General features: G+C 50.3%; 1 protein-coding gene across 4 annotated transcripts in view; it reads left to right on the forward strand.

Moving 5' to 3' along the window:
* ndst1b (N-deacetylase/N-sulfotransferase (heparan glucosaminyl) 1b) overlaps nucleotides 1–27,122 on the forward strand; it is a 259,765-nt gene that overhangs the window by 225,829 nt on the left and 6,814 nt on the right. For all 4 annotated transcript variants that reach the window (XM_078231781.1, XM_078231784.1, XM_078231783.1 and 1 more), the window contains 6 exons: nucleotides 2,384–2,480; nucleotides 9,995–10,118; nucleotides 13,634–13,808; nucleotides 15,838–16,008; nucleotides 20,594–20,703; nucleotides 26,442–26,544. In XM_078231781.1, coding sequence (XP_078087907.1) covers nucleotides 2,384–2,480; nucleotides 9,995–10,118; nucleotides 13,634–13,808; nucleotides 15,838–16,008; nucleotides 20,594–20,703; nucleotides 26,442–26,544 — 780 coding nt within the window. The remainder of the gene's footprint in view (nucleotides 1–2,383; nucleotides 2,481–9,994; nucleotides 10,119–13,633; nucleotides 13,809–15,837; nucleotides 16,009–20,593; nucleotides 20,704–26,441; nucleotides 26,545–27,122) is intronic.

Genomic DNA, 27,122 nt, shown 5'->3' on the forward strand with positions numbered 1-27,122 from the left:
GCCATGGTAAATTGCCCCTTAGTGTTCAAAGATGTGTAGATTAGTGGGGTCACTGGGATGGGGTGGGCCTGGGTAAGATGCCCTGTCAGTGAGTCGGTGCAGACTCGATGGGCCGAATAGCCCCCTTCTGCTCTGTTGGGATTCTATGATTCTCTTGGGTTGCCAACCCTCCAGGTTTGGCCTGGAGTTTCCAGGAATTGAAGGTCAGTCCCCGGGTCACTGCTGTGTGCGACCCTGGAGAAACATTATGGGAATATTGAAAATATATCGTTCTTTTAATTTTCTTTGAGGATTTCTCTTTCCCAGATATAAAAATACTGAAAATAGGGGATGGGGAAAGGCTGCTTGTCTGACAGTCAAGCTTCATCCAATTGGGTAATGAGTCTTTTTGCTTTCCAATTGGTGTCGGAAGGTCAGTGTGTCACAGGGATGGATGTGTTGGCCGACTAATGGCTGGAGGGGGGGGGCAAGTCATCATTGAAATCATAGAAACCCTACAGTACAGAAAGAGGCCATTCGGCCCATCGAGTCTGCACCGACCACAATCCCACCCAGGCCCTACCCCCATATCCCTACATATTTACCCACTAATCCACGCATCCCAGGACACTAAGGGGCAATTTTAACTTCACCAATCAACCTAACCCGCACATCTTTGGACTGTGGGAGGAAACCGGAGCACCCGGAGGAAACCCACGCAGACACGAGGAGAATGTGCAAACTCCACACAGACAGTGACCCGAGCCGGGAATCGAACCCGGGACCCTGGAGCTGTGAAGCAGCAGTGCTAACCACTGTGCTACCGTGCCGTCATGTGATGAAACCTCCAGGAATATATTCAGTTTCAGTTGGCAACCTGTCCTACCTCTGTGATTACCTCCAACCCTGGGAGGGCTGGTGATTTAACCCAGTTTCACATCCCGATCCCGGAGTCATCCTCGTTTGCAGTCGCTGTATTGCTGAGTGGCACATTCCTGATTCCTGTGCACCCATTGGAGAATATCTCTGACTGAACATTGCTTAAACTCACACATAACTTGGGTTTTCAAGCGTTGAAAGCCTGAGAACGCAGTTTGTATTCTGCTAATTGCACTGTGGGGGAATGGGAGGGGTGAGGGGTTGCGGGGGGGGGGGGGGGGGGGGGGTGGTTGGGAGAATGGGGAGGTGGGGAAGGTGGCCTGTGTGGGGTGGAGGGGGAGGTGGGGAGTGAGGGGGAAGTGAGGGATCTGGAGGGGGAGTAGCGGTGGAGGGAAGGGATAGGTGGGAGGGAGCGAGAGGTGGGGAGGTGGAAGGGGAGGTGGAGGGAGGGAGAATCATAGAATCACTACAGTGCAGAAAGAGGCCATTCGGCCCATCAAGATTGCACCAACAACAATCCCACCCAGGTCCTACCCCTGTAATCCCACATATTTACTCCGCTAATCCCTCTAACCTACACATCCCAGGACACCAAGGGGCAATTTAGCACGGCCAATGCACCTAACCTGTAAATCTTTGGAGTACGGGTGGAAACCGGAGCACCCGGAGGAAACCCACGCAGACACGGGGAGACTGTGCAAACCCCACACAGACAGTGACCCAGGGTAATGGCGTGGTGGATGGAGGGGGAGGGGGAGGAGGAGGGAGGGTGTAGTAGTGGGCGGGTGGAGGGACAGGGAGGAGGAGGAGGAGGGTAGTGGAGGGGTGGAGGGAGGGGGAGTGGGGGTGGAGTGGGAGGGGGATGGAGGGGGAGGGTGGAGTAGTGGAGGGGTGGAAGGAGGGGGGGTGGAGGGAGGGGGATGGAGGGGGAGGGTGGAGTAGTGGAGGGGTGGAGGGAGGGGGGGATGGAGTGGGAGGGGGATGGAAGGGGAGGGTGGAGTAGTGGGGGGTGGAGGGAGGGGGAGGAGGAGGGAGCAGGAGGAGGAGGAGGGAGCAGGAGGGGGATGGAGGGGGAGGGTGGAGTATGGAGGGGTGGAGGGAGGGGGAGGCGGATGGAGTGGGAGGGGGAGGGTGGAGTACTGGAGGGGTGGAGGGAGGGGGAGGCGGATGGAGTGGGAGGGGGATGGAGGGGGAGGGGTATGGAGGGGGAGGGTGGGAGTAGTGGGGGGGTGGAGGGAGGGGGACTCTGCAAATCATTGTGCTCCTGCTGTCCTTTACTGGTATCTGCATTTTTCCTCCCCCCTCTCCAACCCCTGGCCTCCCGTTCCCCCCTCTCTCTCTCTCTCCAGCTACTGCCCTCCTCCCACATTCCATCGTTGATGCAATGCCGGGATTACAGTCTGTCTGCATCCGATTCGGATTTCTCCGGAGAATCCCTGTAGACAGACATTAGGGGCTAGCGCACAGTGTGGTCACATTACACATCTGAACATTATGTGAGAATGTCATGTCTGCTCCCTTTCAGGATCCTTGTGAAGATCGGAGACACAAAGACATCTGGTCAAAAGAGAAAACATGCGACCGACTTCCGAAACTGCTGATTATTGGACCCCAAAAGTCAGGTAACGGTTATCCAGCCCAAGCTGCAAGTTATCGGAAGGTTAACCGCTCTCGTTCTCTGTCGCTTGAAGGTGTGGGGGAGGGTGGAAGGCCGGTGAGATTGAATGAGAAAGATATCATGGGATTCGATGGGCCGAATCCAAAGCGATAATGGGGTCAGATTGACATTCTGTTTGTAGTTATTTACCCAGATACTCAGCTCTTTATCTCGCCTGACCCTGTGACTCAGGCCGGGTCAGAGAGGTGCAGGACAGCGGCTTCCCATCGCCTTCTGTCCAGGGCTGCAAGGTCAGAGGTCAGGAAGTCACACAGTGCCGTCAGGCCCTTCAGCCCATCGAGGATTGATCCAAGATGGCGGTGGAACGAGGCGACTTCTTGCAAGCTGTGCCCAGCATACCTTCTAGTTCTATCTTTTATTCCCATTCTATGCTTCTAAAAACTGTAACAGTACATTCTGCACTCCCTTGTTTCCTTCTCGATGAACGGTATGCTTTGTCTGTATAGCGCGCAAGAAACAATACTTTTCACTGTATGCCAATACATGTGACAATATTAAATCAAATCAAATCAAATCAACTCCACCAACAATAACTACCACTAAAGTCACGCTAATCCTATTTTCCTGCACTTGTCCCATATCCTTGGAAGTTATGATATCTCAAGTGCTCATTCAGATATTTTTTAAAGGTTGTAAGGTTTCCAGCCTCCGCTACCTTCCCAGACAGCGCCTTCCCGATTCCCACCACCCTCTTGGGTGAAATTTATTTTCTCAAATCCCCTCTGAGTCTTCTGCCCCTCACACTCTGCCCCCTTATGATTGACCCCTCAACCAAGAGGAACAACTGCTCCCTACTCACCCCGTCCATACCCTCATAATCTTATACACCTCAATCATGTCCCTCCTCAGCCTTCTCTGCTCTAAAGGAAACAATCCAAGTACAAAGGACAAAGAACAAAGAAAATTACAGCACAGGAACAGGCCCTTCGGCTCTCCAAGCCTGCACCGACCATGCTGCCTGACTTAACTAAAACCCCCAACACTTCTGGGGACCATATCCCTCTATTCCCATCTCATTCATGTACTTGTCAAGACGCCCCTTAAAAGTCACTACCGTATCTGCTTCCACAACCTCCCCCGGTAACGAGTTCCAGGCATCCACCACTCTCTGTGTAAAAAAATCTGCCTCGTACATCTCCTTTAAACCTTGCCCCTCGCACCTTAAACCTGTGCCCCCTAGTAATTGACTCTTCCACCCTGGGAAAAAGCTCTGTCCATGCCTCTCATAATCTTGTAGACTTCTATCAGGTCTCCCCTCAACCTCTGTCGCTCCAGTGAGAACAAACCAAGTTTCTCCAACCTCTCTTCATAGCTAATGCCCTCCATTCCAGGCAACATCCTGGTAAATTTTTTCTGTACCCTCTCCAAAGCCTCTACATCCTTCTGGTAGTGTGGCGACCAGAATTGAACACTATATTCTAAGTGCGGCCCAAGTAAGGTTCTATAAAGCGTCCACATGACTTGCCAATTTTTAAACTCAATACCCCGGCTGATGAAGGCAAGCATGCCGTATGCCTTCTTGACTACCTTCTCCACCTGCGTTGCCACTTGCAGTGACCTGTGTACTTGTACACCTTTGCCTATCAATACTCCTAAGGGTTCTGCCATTTACTGTATATTTCCTATCTGTATTAGACCTTCCAAAAAGCATTACCTCATATTTGTCCGAATTAAACTCCATCTGCCATCTCTCCGCCTAAGTCACCAACTGATCTATATCCTGCTGTATCCTCTGATGGTCCTCATCGCAATCTACCAACCTTTGTGTCGTCCGCAAACTTACTAATCAATCCAGTTACATTTTCTTTCAAGTCATTTATAAATATTACAAACAGCAAAGGTCCCAGCACTGATCCCTGAGGAACACCACTTGTCACAGCCTTCCATTCAGAAATGCACCCTTCCACTGCTACCCTCTGTCTTCTTTGACCGAGCCAGTTTTGTATTCACCTTGCCAGCTCACCTCTGATCCCATGCGACTTCACCTTCTGCACCAGTCTGCCATGAGGGACCTTGTCAAAGGCCTTACTGAAGTCCATGTAGACAACATCCACTGCCCTACCCTCATCAATCATCTTCGTCACTTCCTCGAAAAACTCGATCAAGTTCGTGAGACACGACCTCCCCTTCACAAAACCATGTTGCCTCTCACTAATACGTCCACTTATTTCCAAGTGGGAATAAATCCTGTCTTGAAGAATCCTCTCCAATAAATTCCCTACAAGTCTATCCAGTCTCTCCTTATAGCTCAAATGCTCCATACTGAGGTTGTGCCCTCTGGTTCTAGTTTTTCTTACTAGTGGAAACATCCTCTCCACATCCACTCTGTCCAGGCCCTTGCAGTATCCTGTAAGTTTCAATAAGATTCCCCCTCATCCTTCTAAACTCCAACGAGTACAGACCCAGAGTCCTCAACCGTTTTTCATACGACAAGCTCTTCATTCCAGGGATCATTCTTGTGAACCTCCTCTGGACCCTTTCCAAGGCCAGCACATCCTTCCTTAGATACAGAGCCCAAAACTGCTCACAATACTCCAAATGGGGTCTGACCAGAGCCTTATACAGCCTCAGAAGTACATCTTGTATTCTAGCCCTCTCGACACGAATGCTAACATTGCATTTGCCTTCCTCACTGCCGACTGAACCTGCACGTTAACATTAAGAGAATCTTGAACAATGATTCCCACGTCCCTTTGTGTTTCTGATTTCCTCAGCATTTCCCCATTGAGAAAATAGTCTATGCCTCCATTCCTCCTTCCAAAGTGCATAACCTCACACTTTTCCACATTATGTTCCATTATCGGGGAATCTTATCCTTGTCTTCAGTTTGGAAAGGAAAGGCTGCTTTTTTTATGCTGTCTGCCAATGATTGGGGTGTTTCCCTCTTCCAGCTTGACTTGGCTAGCAGCGCTGGAGCGAGCCTCAGGGACAGTCGCGAGCAGCTGGGTTTCCCCAGCAGAATCTGTGCATTTATTAACAAATGTCAAGACTGGGCATTCACCCTGTGGAAGTGCGCGCTCCTCCCTTTCTCAGCTGTTTGTGGAATGCTCGCCTCAACAGATGTGAAAAAGCGCCGACCACGGGGCTTCATGTTGCTGCAGCCCCGTGTACATTAAAGCAGCTCAACAACCACTCCTGTGGGTGCTCATTAACATCCATCCCTTTATTGCCGCTTGAATCAATAACTCTGCTCCATCAGAAGTTATATTAAAGGGCACACTTTGTGCTTGCTGTAATTCACTGCTCACAAAATTACACGTCCTCAGCCCTCTGATGTTCATTTCTCTTTTAATTTGAAAGAATTGGAAAATTGCAAATTGGGAATTACTCCATAACCCAGTACACGCAACAACACACCCAGTACACGCAACACACACCCAGTACACGCAACAACACACCCAGTACACGCAACACACACCCAGTACACGCAACACACACCCAGTACACACAACACACACCCAGTACACACAACACACACCCAGTACACGCAACACACACCCAGTACACGCAACACACACCCAGTACACACAACACACACCCAGTACACACAACACACACCCAGTACACGCAACACACACCCAGTACACGCAACACACACCCAGTACACACAACACACACCCAGTACACGCAACAACACACCCAGTACACGCAACACACACCCAGTACACGCAACACACACCCAGTACACACAACACACACCCAGTACACACAACACACACCCAGTACACGCAACACACCCAGTACACGCAACACACACCCAGTACACACAACACACACCCAGTACACACAACACACACCCGGTACACGCAACACACACCCAGTACATGCAACACACACCCAGTACACAGGACACACACCCAGTACACGCAACACACATCCAGTACATGCAACACACACCCAGTACACGCAACACACACCCAGTACATGCAACACACACCCAGTACACGCAACACACACCCAGTACATGCAACACACACCCAGTACACGCAACACACATCCAGTACACGCAACACACACCCAGTACATGCAACACACACCCAGTACACATGACACACACCCAGTACACACAACACACACCCAGTACATGCAACACACACCCAGTACACATGACACACACCCAGTACATGCAACACACACCCAGTACACACCCAGTACAGATAACACTCACCCAGTACACGCAACACACACCCAGTACACATGACACACACCCAGTACATATTAAGAATGTCGTAAGTGGAAGTATCATCCCGTCATTGCCTGTAAACAGAGAAAAATATCCCCCCCACCACGCCCCGCCACCCCCCCGCAACCCTCCCCCCTCCCCCCCGCCCACCCCAGGCTTCACAGCTTGGATTCATTACCAAGCGACAGTATGGGGTTAGAGAGGTGGCCACACAGAAACTGAGGGTTAAAGAGGCTTTTGAAGGGAGGAGAGTGAGAGAAATCAAGCATGGGGCCAAGGTGGTCAAAGTGGGCGTTGGCGGGGAGGCGGGATGGGTAGGCTTTTATTGTAGGGCGGCACGGTGGCACAGTGGTTTGCCTGGCTGCCTCTCACAGTACCTCACAGCGCCAGGGAGCCGGGTTCAATTCCGGCCTCAGGCGACTGTCCGTGTGGAGTCTGCTCGGTGCAGTGCAGCGGCTTTCCATGGCCTTCTGTCCAGGGCTGCAAGGTCAGAGATCAGGGAGACACTGCCCCCCCCACCCCCCCCCTCCCCCGCCCCCCCATCCCCATGGGTTTCCTCCGGGTGCTCCGGTTTTCCTCTTGCACTCCAAAGATGTGTAGGTTTGATGGATTGGCCGTGCTAAATTGCCCCTTAGTGTCCCAGGATGGCAAATGCATGGGTTACGGGGTTAAGGCCAGGATAAAATGTCCTGTCTGAGTTGGTGCAGACTCGATGGGCCGACTGGCCTCCTTCTGTGCTGTAGGGATTCTATGATCATCTTCAACACCTGGAGAATATATTTGGGTAAAATCCCACAGATGAGTGTGCAAAAATAAGTCAAATTCCTGGGTGTCCAGACGACCACGTGAGACTGAGAAAGAGATTGAACAACAAGAAAGGAAACCAAGCTCACACGATGGACGGAATTTTCCAGCCCCGCTCGAGCCGAGACCGGAAATTATCGCCCGAGGTCAACATATATTTCTGTTGTCCGCCCCTCGCCCACCTCGATTCTGTGGCAGACGGGACGGTAGAATTCCGGCGGATGTGTCGATGAGTGGGGATTAGTGGGGTAAATGTGTGGGGTTGTTGGGGGAAGGGGGACTAGCTCTGATCACGATGGCCCGGAGAATTGGGCATGGGCGGAAAAAGGGGTTTTGCACCAGGAACGAAGTCAGTATGATGCTCCTGGCTCCGCCTGCTGTCCGCGACCGGGTTCCCATTCATGGGCAGGAACCCAATCAATATAGAAATAATTTTGACTTGATTTATTATTGTCACATGTATTCGTACACAGTGAAAAGCATTGTTTCTTGCGCGCTATACAGACAAAGCATACCATTCATAGAGAAGGAAACAAGAGAGTGCAGAATGTAGTGTTACAGTCATAGCTAGGGTGTAGAGAAAGATCAACTTAATGCAAGGTAGGTCCATTCAAAAGTCTGACGGCAGCAGGGAAGAAGCTGTTCTTGAGTCGGTCGGTACGTGACCTCAGACTTTTGTATCTTTTTCCCAACAGAAGAAGGTGGAAGAGAGAATGTCCGGGGTGCGTGGGGTCCTTAATTCTGCCGGCTGCTTTGCCGAGGCAGCGGAAAGTGTAGATAGAATCTACATGGCCTTGTTACCCGGTCATTGGTGGACCATCCTCAGGCTGTACCGCCACCCGGCCTGCTGGGTCGGCACTGGGCAGATTTCACTGCAGCTCTTCACAGTCATGGACCCGGCCTGTTTGGATCCCAAGGGTCCAACCCCTCAGCAAAGAGAGGCATTCTCCACCCCCCCCCCTTCCCCCCAACATTTAGACCCCCACTCAGGCCCTCTCCTCTCTCAGACCCCCAAACAGGCCTCACTTACTCTTTTACAAAACAGAAAGCAGACGGTCAGTCAGGCTGAGCTTGTGGTCAGTGGCTGAGCTTGTGGTCAGTGTGAGTGAAGCCACTTCAGATCCATTCACTGCTGCGGCCGCCACTGAAGGCTTTTTGAGGTTGACGCTCGCATTCGCCATGTTCTGAAGGGGGGAGGAGTCTGAGGGGAAAGGGGAGTCTGAGGGGGGGTCTCTTGGTGGGTGAGTGGGGTTGGTTCAGGTCGGGTCACCCTCATGTCTGTGTGGTACATTGGGGGATGCCGGGTTACCCATTATTTGTGGGTGGCGGGCGGAGAATGCTCCCCTTTCGGTGAGTGGTTGGTGGTTCTCCCCTGGTCAATAAGGGAGGGAGCACCATTTGATTCTGCGGAGGACGGGGAGGGCTGGTAAACCATCGTGGGGATCAGTGCGCCATTTAAAAATGGCGGCTCAGTCTCGGAACAGCCAGTTAGCAAATGGGTTGTCCACGATGCACAAATTAACATCTATCATCTGGGAGAATGAGGAAGGGCTGGGGTATTTTCTGGTGCCCTTTTCGTGGGGGCGGCAGGGTGGCACAGTGGTTAGCACTGCTGCCTCACAATGCCAAGGACCCGGGTTCGATTCCCGGCCTTGGGTCACTGTCTGTGTGGAGTTTGCACATTCTCCCCATGTCTGCGTGGGTTTCCTCCGGGTGCTCCGGTTTCCTCCCACAGTCCAAAGATGTGCGGGTTCGGTTGATTGGCCGTGCTAAATTAACTCTTAGTGTCGGGGGGATTAGCAGGGTAAATGTGTGGGGTTACGGGAATAGGGCTTGGGTGGGATTGCGGTCGGTGCAGACTCGATGGGCTGAATGGCCTCCTTCTGCACTGTAGGATTGTATGATTCGTGGATTTGCCCTCTGGAGCCTCTCCGCCGAGGGGGGACGGGGGGTGGTTTAACAAAGACCAGGCAGAGGTAACATCCATTGGACACAGTTTCCCTCACTGAACACCCCAGTGTTTGGGACCAGCGATCCAATCTCTAATTCAACTCTGTGAGCTGGAAACCAAACCTGCAACATGAGCAGAAAGCTGGGAGCGCGGCTGCTGGGAGTTAGGAAGGAAAACACATTCAGGAAACACTCGGGAGGTCAGGGGGAGAGCAGAGGGTGTGGTGCCCTGGTCTTCACCAGAATTACACAGTGAACTAGCTACATGTAGTTTATTAGAAATGTGGATATGTGGGTGGTAATCTGTCGGTCTTCACACTGTTGAGTGTTTTGCTTGGATCAGGAACTGTAATAAAAGGAGCTGAAGAGACCTGGGAATGTGCCTTGAAACACAACCACCCCCATTTAGTTACATGTTTGCATAAAGCTGCACCATGATGTAACTGTCGCTAACAGCAATCTCTCTCTCTCTCTCCCTCTCCCACTCTCCCTCTCTCTCTCCCTCCCTCCGCCCTCTCCAGGTACCACAGCCCTTTACCTTTTTCTCACTATGCACCTGGACGTCACCAGTAATTCTCCAAACCCAGACAGCTTCGAGGAGTTGCAGTTCTTTAACGGGCCGAACTACCACAAGGGCATTGACTGGTAAGGCAGCGAAGGAACCAACCTACGACTCAACATGTGCTATACACTCAGCCACAACAGGAGAGCCCCGTGCGCCCCACTCCCCTGCACACTGTCAGTTACATTGGAGGGGGAAGGAAATGTGGCCTTGCCTTCAGTTATCAAACTCAACAAGACCACAGACCAAGTGCTGGAAATGGGATTAGAAAAGCTAGGTTCTTGGTGGCCAGCACAGACACAACGGGCCAAAGGGCCTCTTTCGGTGCTGTAAAACTCTAGGGGGGGGGGCGATCTTACCATCTTACCCCGCTGGTCAGTGGGTGCCTGATTTCTCACCTCTCGCGACCATACCGGCACCGGATATCCAGCGAGATTGGGCTATCGTCCGGGTTCACTTGCCTTTGCGGCCTCGCGGTGAAGGTCCTCACTGGCAAAGATCACAAATGGTCCCCATCAACTGGGACCTGTCATGATGGCCTCGCCAGGAGGACCGGAGGCCATTGAGGCCCCCTCCCCCAGGAAGTTGGGGGAAGTGGGGTGGTGCCCCTTGGGCATTGCCAAGGGGCGGGGCCTATTGAGGGCCTACTGAAAGGGGGCGGGGCCGAAGGTAGAGGTGGGCGGGGGACGCTGCAACTCTGCAACCGGGATCGGCCAGTTTGTACGGGGGCAGTGGGCAATCAGCATGTCCGTGCGGGGTGGGGCATCAGCAGCAATAGTGGGGGGGTGGTGGGGGGGGGGGGGGGGGGTGACTGACAGAAGTCAGCCAAAGCTGGGGGGAAGGTGACTGACAGATCTCTCGGCACAGTGGTTAGCACTGCTGCCTCAGCGCCAGGGACCTGGGTTAAATTCCCAACTTGGGTGACTGTCTGTGTGGAGTCTGTACATTCTCCCTGTGTCTGAGTGGGTTTCCTCCGGGTGCTCCAGTTTCCTCCCATAGTCCGAAAGACGTGCTGGTTGGGTGCATTGGCCGTGCTAAATTCTCCCTCAGTGTACCCGAACAGGTGCTGGAGTGTGGCAACCAGGGGATTTTCACAGTAACTTCATTGTAGTGTTAATGTAAGCCTACTTGTGACAATAATAAATAAACTTTAAAAAAAACTTAATAAACTTAAAACTCTGCACAGAACAGAGAGATCTGTTGAATGTTTTTAAGGCAAGGATAGATAAATTTTTGAACAGTAAAGGAATTAAGGGTTATGGTGAGCGGGCGGGTAAGTGGAGCTGAGTCCACAACAAGATCAGCCATGATCCTATTGAAAGGCGGAGCAGGCTCGAGGGGCCAGATGGCCCACTCCTGCTCCTAGTTCTTATGTTCTTTTAACCGAATGCTCTGCCATTAATGTTTGGGTTGGGTGGATTGCGGCTTCTGCTGCAACCTGCTGACTTTCAGCGAGCTTAGGCCCCGCCCGGTCACCCTGCAGGCAGGAAACAGGTTCAGCAATATTTTGTGTTCAGAGTGTGGTAAGATTCGATTTTTAACTCGCCCCAAAAAAAAGCAGCGCGGTTCTCTCCCATTTGCACATTCATTTGGCACTTAGAATTTTTTTGGTAAGATTGCCCCCATGGCTCTGTGACTTGACTCGCACATAACTGGATGTGTATTTTGGAATGCTTTCTTTGAATTTAAGCCAACGTGGAGGAAAGAAAAATTCAAAAGCATTTCCTCGCATAAATGTTTGAGAATCTGTAGAGAATATAAATCCTGAAGACCGTGGATATTTAATAGGGAGGCACACACCTACTTGTTAAATAAGGACATTAAGGAAAATATAAGCAAACGGATATCATTACAGTTAAAGATACAGATTTGCAATGGATATCAAGATGGCAGAACAAACTCCAAGGGCCAAATGGTCCGGACCTGTTCCTGTTCAGTGATTCCTGGGCCAGATTACCAAGCGTCTTGGGCAAAAAGCTACAAGGTCTATTGGGTGCGATTGCTGGAAATCATTCATCTGCACTGAGCAACAAGGGGTCTGAAGGTGTCCAGATTGCAAAATCAGTCAACATGGAGTCAACGTTGCTGGTGTTGTGTGTGTTCTCCTTGTTATTACCAACATCCCCTGCCCCCCCCCCCCCCACCACCCCCCCGCCGCCCCCCCCCCCCCCAACTCCCGCACCCACCCCAAACATTAATGGCAGAGCATTCGGTTAAAAGAACATCAGAACTAGGAGCAGGAGTGGGCCATCTGGCCCCTCGAGCCTGCCCCGCCATTCAATAAGATCATGGCTGATCTTTTCGTGGACTCAGCTCCACTTACCCGCCCGCTCGCCATAACCCTTAATTCCTTTACTGTTCAAAAATGTATCTATCCTTGCCTTAAAAACATTCAATGAGGTAGCCTCAACTGCTTCACTGGGCAGGGAATTCCACAGATTCACAACCCTTTGTGTGAAGAAGTTCCTCCTCAACTCAGTCCTAAATCTGGATGAAAGCAAATTACTGCGGATGCTGGAATCTGAAACCAAAAGAGAAAATGCTGGATAATCTCAGCAGGTCTGGCAGCATCTGTAAGGAGAGAAAAGAGCTGACGTTTCGCGTCTAGATGACATTTTGTCAAAGCTGGACTCGAAACGTCAGCTCTTTCCTCTCCTTACAGAAGCTGCCGGACCGGCTGAGATTATCCAGCATTTTCTCTTTTGGTCTCAGTCCAAAATCTGCTCCCTCTTATTTTAAGGCTCTGCCCCCCTAGTTCTGGTTTCACCCACCGATGGAAACAACCTGCCTGCTTCTATCTTATCTATTCCCTTCATAATCTTATATGTTTCTATAAGACCTCCCCCCATTCTTCTCAGGTTCATTCCTTCTTGTGGAGCTCAGCGTGAACCTTCCCACCTTTTAAAAGAAAACCCATCACTTTGACCAATTTCACCCCTTCTAACGAACTCCTTCTGCATCCCACCTCAACCGTAAAACAGTTTGGGATCTTTCTCTGCACTGTATAGTTACGAGTTATCAATCATGTGAACCTGTACATATTGTTATGCATCCACTGGATAAGGGTGTCACTGACTGAAGCCAGGATTTATTGCCCATCCCTAATTGCCTCTAGAGAAGGTGGTGGGTGAGCTGCCTCCTTGAGCCTCCGTGTGGTGTAGGTACACCCACAGTGCTGTTAGGGAGGAAGTTGCAGGATTTTGACCCAGTGACAGCGAAGGAACGGAGATATATTTCCAAATCTGGATGGTGAGTGGCTTGGAGGGGAATTTGCAGATGCTGGTGTTCCCCATGTGTCTGCTGCCCTTGTCCTTCTAGATGGTAGAATCTAGTGACCCTTTCTCGCATCCTGACTTGGAAATATATCGCCGTTCCTTCACCGTTGCTGGATGAAATCCTGGAATTCCCTCCCTAACTGCACTGTGGGTGTACCTGTACCGCAAGGACCGCAGCGGCTCAAGGTGGCAGCTCGCCACCACCTTCTTAAGGGCAATTGGGGATGGGCAATGAACACTGACCTGGCCAGTGATGCCCACACCCAGTGAATGAATTTACAATAATAATGATGCGACTGATTCCCATCTTTTTCTCCATTCAGGTATATGGATTTTTTCCCTGTTCCCTCCAACACCAGCTCGGATTTCCTCTTTGAGAAAAGCGCCAATTACTTTGATTCCGAAGTGACCCCGAAGCGAGCAGCAGCCCTGCTCCCGAAGGCGAAGATCATCACCATTCTCATCAGCCCTGCGGACCGAGCTCACTCCTGGTACCAGGTACCCTGGCCGCTCCCACTGGACACAGCTGGGAATAAACCCTGAGAACTAAACACTGACAACACGAGAGGCGGAGAGAGTAGGGAGTATTCATAGAACCATACAATCCCTACAGTGCAGAAGGAGGCCAGACGGCCCATCGAGTCTGCACCGACCACAATCCCACCCCAGGCCCCATCCCCATAACCCCATACAATTACCCAAGCTAGCCCCCCTGATACTAAGGGGCAATTTAGCATGGCCAATCCACCTAACCTGCACATCTTTCAGACTGTGGCAGGAAACCGGAGCACTCTTATGGTTACCATTACTGGGACTCGCTTTATAATTCCAGATTTATCTGCCATAGTGGGATTTGAGCCCATGTCTCCAGAACATTAGCCTGGGCCTCTGGATTATTACTCCAACTATGCCACCATCTCCCCTCAGAGCTTATTAAGGCCAATTGCCAAAGGCTAACTGGAAATATCCTGAGGGATGGGCGGAATTGGAGTTGGGGGTGCATGACTGGGCTGGGGCAATCAGGGGAGTGGGGAAGGTGATGTTTGGGAGGGAGCAGGGGGGAGTGACAATCTCCCAATGCACTGTGTACTATTGTACATAATGCATTGGGAGATCAAACGCATGTGCAATGGCGCTCTCTAGCAATCATCAGCCGGCTTCCTGGTGAGAATCGACTCCGTCCACTCCCCCAACTTGCCTCATTTTGTTTCTCCAACTGTGATAAGATTTCAATTGTTCTCTTGGTAAAAGGAAACAGGTCTGAAACTCTCCCGTTTTCACACTCATTCAGACTTAAGAATTTTGTTTTGGTAAGATCATCCCCTCAGTGTACAACAGGTATATTGGCAAGAGTTTTAAAATATCCTTGCAAGCACAAAACTCCTGCAGTCAGGCTTTACAGCTCAGTTTCTAGTAGTATCTGTGGCATCTGTTTACTTGGCTCTGGGTCCATACCCAGGCTTAACCAATCAAGTACAGTGAGCATAGATCAGTTCACAGACTCATAGTCAAACACGGGGCAATTGAACACTACACTGCCCCAAACCAAAAGGTGAAATCCTGCCCCGTGTCATAATCCAAGGTGGGTGGGTGATGGCAAAGTTGATGCAGGAAAGGGTTAAACGTGACTTGGGTAGTTTGGCCTCATGGAGGGTCAATGATTATTTGGGTCAATGGCCTGTTTCTATGTGGGAGCATCAATGTAGGTTACACCCTGCTTCTTCCACCTGCGTCCAGATCTACCCCGATCTACCCCCGGTGAGGGCAAATTCATTTCTGCCGATTTGTAACGAGTGTTAGCACCCCGCAAAATGCAGCCTCAGTTCAGGAGAGATCACACATGTCAGAGAGTCATAGAATCCCCGCAGTGCAGAAAGAGGCCGTTCGGCCCATCGAGTCTGCACCGACCACAATCCCACCCAGGCCCTATCCCCATAACCCTATGCATTTACCCAACTAGTCCCTCTGACAATAAGGGGCAATTTAGCATGGCCAATCCACCTAACCCGCACATCTTTGGAGTGTGGGAGGAAACCGGAGCACCCAGAGGAAACCCACGCAGACACGGGGAGAACGTGCAGACTCCACACAGACAGTGACCCAAACCGGGAATCGAACCCGGGTCCCTGGCGCTGTGAGACAGCAGTGCTAACCACTGGGCCACCGTGCTGCCTGTCACTTGAATTGGCAAAGAAGGGACTGGGAACTCTGCTGAAGTTCTGAGATTGGTGTGTGTGCGTGCGCAGACAGGGAGGTGTTGGGTGAGAGTGCCGTCACTTTGCTGTGATGCTCTCCACGGTGAATGGTTCTCCGACAGTCACTAACAACCTCCCCATGGACGAGACACCACTGCTGCTGGTGGGGGTCAAACTGAGACCTTTACGAAATGGAACGGGGTTGGGGAAAAATATACTTTATAGGGTGTATTCTCCTCATCTTCTGTACAGTGCTCCCCAAACAAAGACCGGGGGCTTTTCACTTTCTCTTATTTGGAAATAAGTATTTGTTTTCTTTGTGTTTTTTGCAGCATCAGCGAGCCCACGATGACCCTGTGGCCCTGAAGTACAGTTTCTACGAGGTCATCACTGCCACGGCAGATGTGACGCCAAAGCTGAGAGCTCTCCGCAACCGGTGTCTCATTCCTGGCTGGTACGCCATGCACATCGAGCGCTGGCTTAGCCAATACCACGCCAACCAGGTAAGTTCTCTCCACTGTGAGCTGGGGGGGGGGGGGGGGCAGTTGGTAAAAATTTTTTTATTCATTTGTGGGACATGGGCGTCGCTGGCTGACCATTTATTGCCCATCCCTAATTGCCCGAGGTGCAGTTGAGAGTCAACCACATTGCTGTGGTAAAGACAGCAGATTTCCTTCCCAAAAGGACATTAGTGAACCAGATGGGTTTTTCCCAACAATCGACAATGGCCACCAGGAGATTCTTAATTCCAAATATTTTTTATTGACTTCAAATCCACCATTTTCCGTGGCGGGATTCGAACCCGGGTCCCCAGAACATTAGCTGAGTTTTTGGATTAATATTCTAGCGATAATACCACTAGGCCATCACCTCCCCCAAATGGGAAGTGAGAGAGTGACCAGGCCGTAAAATATGTTGATTGGCTCGCCCATCACATTCCTACCCACCCCGGTGCCAACCCCATAGTGCCCCAGGTGGGCAGGTGCCAGAACTGGCAGCCCGTCCACCTTATTTCAATAAATAATTTATTGGGTTTGTTAGCAATCCTATTGACTGGGATCATTTTTAAAAATTTGTTTATGAGATGTGGGCGTTCCTGGCTGGGCCGACATTTATTGCCCATCTCTGAGGGCATTTAAGAGTCAACCACATTGCTGTGGCTCTGGAGTCACGTGTAGGCCAGACCGGGTAAGGACGGCAGATTTCCTTCCCTAAAGGACATTAGTGAACCAGAAAGAGCACCTGGGTGTCCTCGGGCTGGCATGGACAAGATGAACCGAATAGCCTCCTTCTGAGCTGTAACTTTTCTATGGTTCTCTGAGTTTTTATGACAATTGACAATGGTTTCATGGTCATCATTAGATTCTCAATTCCAGAGTTTTATTGAATTCAAATTCCACCATTTGCCGTGGTGGGATTTGAACCCAGGTCCCCAGTGCATTATCCTGAGTCTCTGGATTGAAATATAGCTGCCATGGCCAGGAGGAGGCAGGCTGTTCTGTGAAGAATGGCAGGCAAGAAGGGGAATGCCTCATTCTGGGGCACCCTCTGCACCCCGAGAGGGTCACCTCCCCTTTCTTTATTGCCGCCTGCCCTCCCAAACTCAGTCCTGCCCCACTCTCCATCCCTTCCCAGGGGCTCTCAGATCCCTCACGACTCTATAAGCCCAGGACTTACCTTTCTGTTGCAACCATCGCTCTCCCTCGTGCTCCTTCCTACAGTCCCAGCAGCGCCCCCACTACTGAACGCTATCACTGCCGCGTCTGCTAGGGCTGCCAGCCACTCAGATTGGCCAGTATCTCTCAAGTGTGGTATGCCTCCCAGTGAGGGGTGGGAAGCCCCTCTCTCAGCTAAGTTGGCCCACCCCTGGCATGTTGCAACTGTGAGACGGGCTCCCTTATGGCCTGTTGGTCTGCAGGCTGACTTTCCATGGGTAGGGGTTTGAGCAGGAAGGATTGGAGCGGAGCTCCCAGGGGTCAGTGTTGGGAACCTTGCTCTCCCCTGATATATATTAATCACCTAGACCTCAGCATACCGGGCACAGTTTCAAAATTCGAGAAGGAGACAAAACTTGGAAGCATTGTGAAGAATGAGGAGGATAGTGTAGAACTTGAAAGAGACATGTGGATGGAGTGGGCAGATAGGTGGCAGATGCAGTTCAATGCGGAGATGTGTGAGGTGATTCATTCTGGTAGAAAGAAATGGAAAGACTATATAAAATAAGAGGTAAAATTAAATGAGGAAATGCAGGAGCAGAGTGAGCTTGGTGTATCTGTGCATAGATTATTAAAGGTGGCAGGACAGGTGGAGGGAGCAGTTAATAAAGCATATAGTATTCTGGGCTTTATTAATACGGGCATAGAGTACAAGAGTAAGGAAGCTATGTTGACACTAGTTGGATCTCAGATGGAGTATTGCATACAGTTCTAAGCACCGCACTATTTTTTAAAGTTTAAAGTTTATTTATTAGTGTTACAAGTAGACTTACATTAACACTGCAATGAAGTTACTATGAAAATCCCCTTCGGCGCCTGTTCGGGTACACTGAGGAAGAATTGAGCACGGCCAATGCACCTAACCAGCAGGTCTTTCGGACTGTGGGAGGAAACCGGAGCACCTGGAGGAAACCCACACAGACACAGGGAGAGAACGTGCAGACTCCACACAGACAGTGACCCGAAAGGAAAGATGCGAAGGCACTGGAGAGAGTGCAGAAAAGACTCACAGGAATGATTCCAGGGGTTAGTGACTTCAGTAACATCGATAGATTGGAGAAATTTGGACTGTTCTTCTTGGAGAAGGGAAGGCTGAGAGGAGATATGATAGAGGTGTTCAAACCATCAGGGGTCTAGACAAAGTAGACAAGGGAGAAACTGTTCCCACTCCTAAAAGCATCGAGAATGAGAGGGCACCAATTTGAAGTAATTGGCAAAAGAAGCAAGGGTGACAAGAGGAAAAGCTTTTTCACACAGCGAGCGGTTAAGTCTGGAGCGAACTCTCAGAGTGTGGTGGAGACAGATTCAATGGAGACATTCAGAAGGGAAGTAGATTGATGTCTGGAAAGTAAGAATGTGCAGGATTACTGGGAGAAAGCTGGAAAGTAAGAATGTGCAGGATTACTGGGAGAAAGCAGGGGAATGACACCAGGTCAATTGCTCATTCATGGAGCTGGTGCAGACCTGATGGGCTGAATGGCCTCTTTCTGTGCTGTAAGAATTCTTTGATGCGACGTAACAAAAGTGCGTCATCCCTCATGCCATTTTAGTTAATCTCCTCCGCACCCTTTCCAAGGCCTTGACAGCCTTTGCATGTGTGTCCCCAGAACAGGACACAATGCTCCAGATGAGGTCTTACAAAGTCTTTATAAAGTTTAACTTCACTGCTTTAAGACCAAAGGTCCCGTGTTAATTTTTAACAGCCCTCTCCATTTATTAATGAAAACGAGTAGAAAGTTTTGGGGAAAATGTATTTTGTCAAGGGAGATTATGATATGCAGTGAAGGCACGGCTCATTAATAACTGGATTAAGATCAAAGAACAGGCTATAGGAGCACTGGGATCTGTAAACCTGACAAGAATCTTTATCAAGGCCACCAGCGAGCCCTTAACCCCCTCCTCTTAACTCTTCATCAAAGAGCCATCGAGGATTAACAACCAGTCTATGCCGAGCTGTTAATGATGCTATAAATATGGCCTGAGGACTACCTTCCGTCAACCACCCCACACTGTGTTCAGCAACGACTCTCCGAGCCTTCCCTTGGCAGACGCACAAATTACTGAGTGTAACAATTAACCCTTTCTTCCCAACTTACCAAAAGACTAGAACATTGAGTCATGAATCAGAAATTGCCTCTTAACTGATAATATAGAACCGTCGAATCCCTGCAATGCAGAAGGAGGCCATTCGGCCCATCGAGCCTGCACCAGCAACAATCCCACCTAGGCCCTATCCCCGTAACCCCATGTATTTGCCCTAGTTAATTCCCCTGACACTAAGGGGCAATTTAGCGCAGCCAATCCACCTAATCAGCACGTCTTTCAGACTGTGGGAGGAAACTGAAGCACCCGGAGGAAACCCACGCAGACACGGGGAGAATATGCAAACTCCACGCAGACAGTGACCCGAGGCTGGAATTGAACCCGGGTCGCTGGCGCTGTGAGGCAGCAGTGCTAACCACTGTGCCACCGTGCCGCCCTAGACTTGAATGTTAACTCTGCAATTTACAGTTCGTGGCTGACACAGGAATGCAGCATCAACATGCTGACTATCAACTTACAAGATAAGGGGGAGTGATATTAATTGGTGAGATTAATTTTAGGTTAGACTTGCAGACAGCTGACAAGTTTGCAACATTTAGGGGAGGTAGTGGCACAGTATGATCACTGGACTAGTAATCCAGAGACCCAGGATCCGGGTTCAAGTCCCACCACAGCAGACAGTGAAATCTGAATTCAATTCCAAATTTAAATTAAAAATCCAATGATGAAACCATTGTCGTAAAGGTCCACCTGGTTCACGAATGTCCTTTAGGGAAGGAAATCTGCCGCCCTTACCTGGTCTGTGCACCACCAAGTGGCCGCTGCCAGGATTGCACTGAGATGAAGAGAGTTCAATGAATGCACGGAACCAATAAGTCCGCCTGGTCTTGTGCAAGGAGGGTTTCGGCTAGTCGGTGAGGGGGAGACAGGCCATTGAGTTTCATGCTGCAGAGGGAGTTAGGAAGAAAGGGGGGACTCGCTCTTAGAAGACTGCCTCCTCCCAATCCACAAGGAGCTGCTCCCAAAGATCCAACCCCCCTCTTCTATCCTGCTCCCTGCAGGTTACATTTAATAACGGGGTTGCCATCTCCTACGTTTTGAGGTGGAGGCAGCACATCAAAGTCAGCTGGTTTGGAAACAAGCCTACTTTACCATTGGCTGCCTATTTAAATATGGCAGGTGGGTTGTCAATTTCGGCCCCTTACCCCCATCGGGAACACCAGCTGGCGGGGATAGGGTAAACACAGCCACGAAGCAAGGCAGGTTCCTCGTGCTCTCAGCCCTGTTGATGTCTCCCTCCAGTCACACATTCTCACTCTCTCCTCTCAAGATCCTCGTCCTCGACGGTCAGCTTCTCCGAACAGAGCCGGCAGCGACGATGGAAAAGGTGCAGAAATTCCTGGGGCTCCGGAATGTCGTTGACTATCACAAGCTGCTGATGTGAGTAGCATTTTAACCATCTTCAACTGAAAGTAATCACTTGGGCCTGATACTAACCTCACCCCCCCACGCAGTGGATGGACTGTCAGACACGAGGAACACAGCCCCAACCGCGCCACACGCACCCGTCGCCGTTTCATTCTTGTTGGGCATTGGAATATCCCAAACATGGCACTGCAGAGAGGCTGAGAAACATGGTGAAATCATGGTGCCATCGTGCAGTTAGAACCCAGGGAGAAGTCAGTCGGTGCCATGTGTGATTCCCAGGGGTGGGAGATTCGGCAATGAAAGGGAGCAGGAATTACTGGCTCAGTAAACCTCAGCAAGGGCAAGGATACTCCCTCCAGGTCTCTCCCGAAAGCCTTGGGCTTGGCCAAGGTTGAGAACCAACTGTTTTCATCAAGGAGTTGGGATGTCTTGTTGAAGTTGTACAAGACATTGGTAAGGACACATTTGGAATACTGTGTGCAGTTCTCGTCACCCTATTATAGAAAGGATATTATTAAACTAAAAAGAGTGCAGTAAAGATTTACTAGGGTGCTACCAAGACTTGATGGTTTGAGTTATAAGGAGAGGCTGGATAGACTGAGACTTTTTTCCCTTAAACATAGGAGGCTTAGAGGTGATCTTATAGAGGTCTATAAAATAATGAGGGGCATAGATCAACTAGAGAGTCAACATCTTTTCCCAAAGATAGGGGAGTCTGAAACTAGAGGGCATAGGTTTAAGGTGAGAGGGGAGAGATACAAAAGGGTCCAGAGGGGCAATTTTTTCACACAGAGGGTGGTGAGAGTGTCTGGAACAAGCTACCAGAGGCAGTAGTAGAGGTGGGTATAATTTTGTCTTTTAAAATAGACAGTTACATGGGTAAGATGGGTTTAGAGGGATATGGGTCAAACACAGGCAATTGGGATTAGCTTAGTGGTAAAAAAAGGGCAGCATGGACAAGTTGGGCCGAAGGGCCTGTTTCCATGTGGCAAACCTCTATGACTCTATAAATGACTTTCCCCCATGCTCCAGCCATTAGTCGGCCAACATATCCATCCTTGTGACACACTGACCTTGGAAAGCAAAAAGACTGATTACCCAATTGATTGAAGCTTAACTGTCAGACAAACAGCCTTTCCCCACAGTTTCAATATTTCCAAATCTGGTAAAGAGAAATGTTTAAAGGAAATGACAAAAAATCCCAATCCTTTTCGACGTTCCGTGTGTCTTGGGGATTGATCTTCAATTCCTGGGGACTCCAGGCCACTCCTGGGGGGTTGGTGACCCTACCCCAAGCTGTAGTTCCCCCCACCCCCGATCACAGTTCCTTCGCCCTCCCCCCCGATTGCCGTAGCGTCAGAGAACCATTGGCTGTGGGCCCCTGCAGCGCTGGTGTTGCCTCTCTGCTGCTGGCCAGGCTGCCCGCTTGGACAATCCAATCCTCTCCTTAAGACCTGCAAGACATTCACCTTCGTGGCCTTGCCAGTTTTGTCAGCCACCTTCACCATACGCCTTGCCCGCACCCCCCCCCCCCCCCCCCCCCTTCCACCCTCATCCCCGGGGCTGTTAGCTTTTTAACATAATTAATGCCAGTTTCTCTACTTATTTTCCCAATAGGGAAATGCCCACATTGAAGTCCCAGCATTGGAAAAACTGTCTCTTATCAAGTTGGGTGTGGGGAGTGTCCCCACACGGGAATCCCACACACCCAGTGACAGGATATGAATTAGTCTCATTAATGGGACTCACGTCAAAGAACAAAGAAAATTACAGCACAGGAACAGGCCCTTCGGTCCTCCAAGCCTGCGCCGACCACGTCAATCTGCTGTGCCTCCCAAAGACTGCCCAGAAAATCCTCATGTGGACGGGGTCTCATCAGGTAGTTGGCATCGGGAAGGCCTCCGACCACCTTGTACCCCATTCTCCGGTGACCCTCCCTGGGAAGCCCACCATCCTGCTTACCTGTGTCCAAGGATGCAGCAGTGGGCGATCCTCAGGCCGGACCCTGGAGCTGGAGGTGTTGTTGGCGATGGAGAGCTGCCAGTCTTTATTGGTCAACAGCTCTCATGGGTGGGATTCTCACCCCACTAGGGGATTGATAGCGTGCAAGGCCTAACGCTGGCCAGATAACTGTACTTCAATCAAGTTGGGTCTTCCCCACCCAGAGGTGAGCTGGGGTCCCACAGGTTCTAAAACCAGGCCGCTGGGTTATGGGGGGGGGGGGGGGGGGGGAACCTGTTGCCAACTGGTAACTGAGTCATTAAGGCACAGAAAGAGGCCATTCAGCCCCCTGAGTCTATGCCAACTCTCTGTAGAGCAACCCAGTCAGTCCCAATCCCTCACTCTATCCCCTCAAATTTATTTCCCTCTGGTGTCTATCCAATTTCCTTTTGAAAGAATTAATGGTGTCTCCTGCCAACATCCTCGTAGACAGTGGGCTCCACAATCTTCACCCACCCCCGATGCGCTGGTTCTTTTTGGACGGTTCCACAGTTCCAAAATTTGGGCCCTAGATAGCTGACGACTGCCAATAGTGGAAGCAATGAAAACTGGGGTCACACAAGAGGGCAGAATTCGGGGGGAGATCAGCAATCCCAGAGGGTTGAGGTTACTGAAGGAGGTATGGAGGGACCAGGCCATTGAAAGGGAAGATGAGAATTTTTAAATCGAGGCATTGCTTAACCAGGAGCGCAGGGGTGATGGGTGAAGGGGGTTTGGTGCAAGTTTGGACACAGGAAGCAGAGTTTTAGATGAGCATCCATTCACGGATTGTAAAACGTGAGAGGCCCTAGAATACAGAGGGTAGCAGTAGAGGGGTGCTTTTCTGAATGAAAGGCCGTGACAAGCGGTGTTCCACAGGGATCAGTTCATAGAATATATAAATGGTTTGGAGGAAAATGTAGCTGATCTGATTAGTAAGTTTGCAGACGACACAAAAATTAGTGGAGTTGCGGATAGTGAAGAGGATTGTCGGAGGACACAGCAAGATATAGACTTGAAGACTTGGGCGGAGAGATGGCAGATGGAGTTTAATTCAGTCAAGTGTGAGGTAATGGCATTTTGGAAGATCCAATGCATGTAGGAATTATACAGTAAATGGTAGAACCCTTAGGAATATTGACAGGCAGAGAGATCTGGGCGTACATGCCCACCAATCACTGAAAGTGGCAACGCATTTGGCATACGGCATGCTTGCCTTCATCGGTCAGGGAATAGAGTATAAAAATTGGCAAGTCATGTTGCAGCTGTATGGAACCTTAGTTAGGCCTCATTTGGAATATTGTGTACAATTCTGGTCGCCACACTACCAGAAGGATATGGAGGCTTTGAGGAGGGTACAGAGAGGTTTACCAGGATGTTGCCTAGTTTGGAGGGTGCGAGCTATGAGGAGAGATTGAACAAACTTGATTTGTTTTCACTTGAATGTCGGAGGCGACCTGATAGAAGTTTACAAAATGATGAGAGGCACGGATGGAATTGATAGAGTCTTTTTCCCAGGGTGTTCACTCACCTGAAGAAGGAGCAGCGCTCCGAAAGCTCGTGATTCCAAATAAACCCGTTGGACTTTAACTGGTGTTGTGAGACTTCTTACTGCGCTCATTTTGCCATGTTAAAGGCCCTATATATGTGTGTGTGGGCTGCGATCAGTTATAAAGCAGTTCTCACACAATCGGGATTGAGTATATACTGAACAATACCTCCCCCTTTTGGCCTGTCTTCATGTTAACAACAAACACACACACAGACCAAATAAAGCAGGCCGTTCCCAGGGGTGGGCTCATGGGAAATGGTGCATTTCAGGGTCAGCCGAGCAGAAATAGGTCACATTGACATGGAACTACTCAACGGAAACAGGTTCCTGAATTGAGAGAGATTTCTCAGCTCCCTTTCTGTATCAGTAATGGTTAACTCGCACATCAGCAGAGTGGGGAATCTGCTCGGAGCTGTTTCCCCACTCTGCTGACAGGGCCACAGGAGGTGAGACGTGACCGTCAGTAACACGTTTAACTATAGTGACAGGACTGGGATTGTAGTGATAAAATCCTCTTTAATGGGGTGGCATGGGGTCGGGGGATAGTGGTTTCAGGCTGCCAGGGTTCCCCTCCTTCCATTTCAGCAGGCCTCAAGCCCAGCTCAGGCCCAACAGCAAGTCTCAGAATCCTCCTTGGATCTCTCCTGCCATCTTAACGTCGCAACTTGTACCGTTTTCCCAGTGGTAGCGGGGGGGGGGCGGGAGCTGGGATTTTGAGCAAGCAAAACTCATATTTAAACATAGAAAAGAGGAGCTGGAGGAGGAGGGTTTTTGGTCCCTCGAGTTTGCTCCGCCATTCAGTATGATCATGACTGATCATCAAACTCTATATCCTGTTCCCGCTTTCCCTCCATATGCTTTGAGTCCCCTTCGTCCCAAGAGCTATATCTAACTCCTTCTTGAAAACATACAACATTTTGGCCTCAACTGCTTTATGTGGTAGCGAATTCCTCAGTCTGACCACTCTTTGGGTGGTCTCCTCCTCTCCGTCCTAAATGGTTACCCTGTATCCTCAGACTGTGACCCCTGGTTCTGGACACCCCCACCACCAGGAACATCCTTCCTGCATCTACCTTGTCTAGTCCTGTTGGAATTTTATAGATTTCTATGAGATTCCCCCCCTCAAAGCTTGAGTGAATACAATCCCAACCAACTCAATCTCTCCTCATACGTCAGTCCCGCCATCCCAGAAATCAGTCTGGTAAACCTTTGCTGGACTTCCTCTATAGCACAAATATTCCCGGAAGGAATCCGTTGAGGCCACAAATAAAGCACCCTGATTCGGGAAAATGGAGTGGGATCACAGGGGAGGCAGGCCCCATTCTGCTGTGAAGAGAAGGCTCCAGGCTTTCCTCACATGTGTCCTTGAAGACAACAATCAGCCACATGGTTCATGCATAGGCACGATGGGCCGAATAGCCTCATTCTGCACCCTAACGTTATTGGACTAATAATCCAGGGACTGTTCAGATCCCACCCTGGGAGTTTGAGCATTTGAATTGTTTAAGAAGATATCTGGAAGTATATTGATCTCAGCAACAGAAAGACCGTGAAAGTGTCCAAAATGAAAATGGCCAAAAAAAACTAGTTTGGTTCACTCACACCTGCAGAAACCCTGCCATCTGCACCCACTCTGGGACTGGCTCCAGTCCCACGCCAATGTGGCTAACTCTTAACTGCCCTCGAGTGGCTCAGCAGCCATTCAGTTGACAGGGTAACTGGGGAAAGGTACTAAATGCCAGCTTAAGCTGCAATGACATAGAATCATACAGCGCAGAACAGGCCCTTCGTCCCATCGAGCCCACACCGACACATTAGAAACACCTGAACTCCCACCTAATCCCATCCGCCTGCACTTGGCCCATAGCCCTGAATGCTATGATGTGCCAAGTGCTCATCCAGGTACTTTTTAAAGGATGTGCGGCATCCCGCCTCCACCACCCTCCCAGGCAGCGCACTCCAGACCCTCACCACCCTCTGGGTAAAAGAGTATGTCCTCACATTCCCCCTAAACCTCCTGTCCCTCACCCTGAATCTATGTGCCCTCGTGACTGACCCTTCAACTAAGGGGAACAGCTGCTCCTTATCCACTCTGTCCATGTCCCTCGTAATCTTGTACTCCTCGATCAGGTCGCTCCTCTTATAGCACGTAGGAACGTTGGGGAAAATGGCCCCTATCTTGGCAAATCATTGACACACGTTATCTTCTGAATTTCAGATTTGATCCAAAGAAAGGTTTCTGGTGTCAGCTGTTGGATGGCAATAAAGCAAAGTGCCTGGGGAAAAGCAAAGGCCGGAGATACCCAGAGATGGACACAGACGTATGTACTCAATGCTCCCAATGTCCTGACTTGTATCAAAGCACAATTAAAATGTTGGGGGAGTCCAGCACACCAATGCAGAAGACAAGGCTGAAGCATTCACAACAATCTTCAGCTAGAAGTGCCGAGTGGATGATCCATCTCGGCCTCCTCCAGAGGTCCCCAGCATCACAGATGTCATAGAATCCCTACAGTGCGGAAGGAGGCCATTCGGCCTATTGAGTCTGCACCGACCACAATCCCACCCAGGCCCATAACACTCATGTATTTACCCTAGCTAGTCCCCTTGACACAAATGGGCAATTTTTACATGGCCAACTCACCGAACCAGCACATCTTTGGACTGTGGGAGGAAACCGGAGCACCCGGAGGAAACCCACGCAGAAACGGGGAGAATGTGCAAACTCCACACAGACAGTGACCCAAGCCGGGAATCGAACCCAGGTCCCTGGCACTGTGAGGCAGCAGTGCTAACCACTGTGCCACCCAGTCAGTTTTCAGCCAATTCCATTCATTCCACATGATATCAAGGAATGGCTGAAGTCACTGGATACTGCAAAGGTTATGGGCCCTGACAA

The sequence above is a fragment of the Mustelus asterias genome, chromosome 16 (genome assembly GCF_964213995.1).
Source record: "Mustelus asterias chromosome 16, sMusAst1.hap1.1, whole genome shotgun sequence".
NCBI lineage: Eukaryota > Metazoa > Chordata > Chondrichthyes > Carcharhiniformes > Triakidae > Mustelus > Mustelus asterias.